Genomic DNA, 2,089 nt, shown 5'->3' with positions numbered 1-2,089 from the left:
GGCCCCAATAGGGCTGCAACCCGTACTCGACTGACTCAATGGGTCAGGTTCAAGTGGGAAAATGCCAATCCACCTTGAAATCAGGTGGGGAGGTTGACAACAATCACATGTCTATGGGTCAGGTTGGGTCGAGCATTGAGGAATTTGGGTTAGTTTTAGGTTTAGGTTCAGGTTCAGCACCTTGTGTTGCAATTCAGGTCAGGTCAGGTTGTGAGTTGGGTCCTCTTGAGATTGGTTAAGAGGTCTTGGTATCAATCCCTAGTGGGGGTGGCTAACAGTGCAGTGTGTACTGACAGTGGCTGTGTACTAACAAGCTAACTCAAAAAAAAAAAAAAAAAAAGGGCTCCGGTTGACCCTCAACCCGACCCAGTTGCACCCCTAGCCCCCAATCCTTCCCCACCCATCAAAACACTAATACAGATATATCAGACCTAAATTACCACAACAGATATTACTACAAAATGGGAATCCAAACTTTGTTAATCAGGTACAGAAATCATGTTACACATAAAGATTTATGCCGCATGTTCATACTACATTTGCACTGATAAGCTACTCAGCTGTCCACATTGGAATTTTGATCGAAATTGCAACGAGAAATACTATCTAATCCCAAAATCTAGAATTCTCATACCTCATTCTGCCGGCATCTGACCATCAAAACTACTCACTATCATCGTCGTCATCACCGTCCATATCATTAACGAGATAAGCCCCGGGCTGAGCAGCACGCCGCCGGGTTCTTGAAGGAAGAATGTTGGATAGATCGACCTCGGCGAGTGGATCATCAGAGAAATCACTATCATCATCGCCGTTGTTGTCTCCGCCACTGTCGTTATCGTCGCTGCTGCCACTGCCGCTGTCTTCTTCAACCACCTTCGCTTTTCCCTTTCCCTTGTCGTCTTTCTCCTTTATGACCCCTTTGCCCTTGTCGATTTTCGAATTTCCATTACTGTCCTTCCCTCCTCTCTCTTCTTCTTCATCTTCTTCTTCTACTTCTTCGTCATCTTCATTTTCATCGTCTTCTCCGTCGAATTCATCTTCGTCGTCTTCGTCGGCTTCGGCTCCGGCTTCGGCATGGGAATTATCGTTTTGTTGGAGGGTAGAACGGGGATTTTGATGAATGTCGTCTGGTTTGATCTTCTTCACGGGATCTGGATCTTCTTTGGAGGATTCGAGATCAGGTTTTCGTTTTGAGAGCAGAGGCGATGGAAGATGAGCCTCTTCTTCTAGGGCTTTCTCTTTGATTTCCGCCATTGAATATTCAGAGAGAGAGAGAGAGAGAGAGAGAGAGAGAGAGAGAAGACTAGGGTTTTGGGAAGTTTCCGGTTTCCGTTGGGAGGGGAAGACGAAGGGGGATTTTCTTTCGCAGAAGAGCATTGATGCTCCGGCAGAGTGTGATGGATGATGCGCAGGCGCTAAGAAATGGTATTCCTATCATAGATTATCTCAATCTGATCAGTCCAAATTGTGTTGAATAGTTTGGTTGAAGTATGAACTAAGATTTACATTGATTTGATGGTCTAAGTATCCGATTGATGCCAGTTTATTGGACGGTGGGAGTGAAATGTAGCCAACCGCACTATCTACAGGGGTCTTGCAATTCGGAAGTACTAGCTTGCGTTAGAACGTGACACGCGTAGACACTAATCACTTAACCCCCGGTCCCCCACGCACCTGGCCGGACGCGAATTTCCTACAATGGTAATTGGTACGTGTAAACCAAAGATCCGTGGGTCCATCGCATTTCCCTCTTAAAATCCACTCCGTCCATCAGTTTTAAAGTCTCATTTTAGTAGATTTTCTCTTAAATTAATTAGATCCAAATTCAAATGGATCCACACCACAAGAAACAGTAGAGATGAAAACGCCAACCATTGAAACCTTCTGGAGATCACCGTGGTGTTTATACCCTCATCCAAACCGTTCATAAGGTGAATCCCACCAGAATGGAGGGAAGAGATAAATATAAGCCTGATCTAAAACTTTTATTTCCAAAGGAAGGTTTTAGTAGTGGAAGTTCAATCCTGACTGTTTCTTGTGGTGATTTTGAATCTACCTTAGTTTTTAACTATCGTCCTACCACGAG

The 2,089-nt window shown here is 44.7% G+C and overlaps 1 protein-coding gene across 1 annotated transcript; it reads right to left on the bottom strand.

Annotated features, from left to right (window-relative positions):
* Positions 1-451: 451 nt before the first annotated feature.
* On the bottom strand, positions 452-1,362 carry LOC131239362 (uncharacterized). The gene has a single exon (XM_058237039.1). The coding sequence runs from the start codon at positions 1,255-1,257 to the stop codon at positions 664-666; it is 594 nt and encodes a 197-aa protein (XP_058093022.1). The 5' UTR covers positions 1,258-1,362; the 3' UTR covers positions 452-663.
* Between the last annotated feature and the right edge of the window lie 727 nt (positions 1,363-2,089).

This window comes from Magnolia sinica, chromosome 3 (assembly GCF_029962835.1).
Source record: "Magnolia sinica isolate HGM2019 chromosome 3, MsV1, whole genome shotgun sequence".
NCBI lineage: Eukaryota > Viridiplantae > Streptophyta > Magnoliopsida > Magnoliales > Magnoliaceae > Magnolia > Magnolia sinica.
The sequence above is the reverse complement of the archived record's forward strand: the minus strand, read 5'-3'. Positions and strand labels throughout refer to the sequence as shown.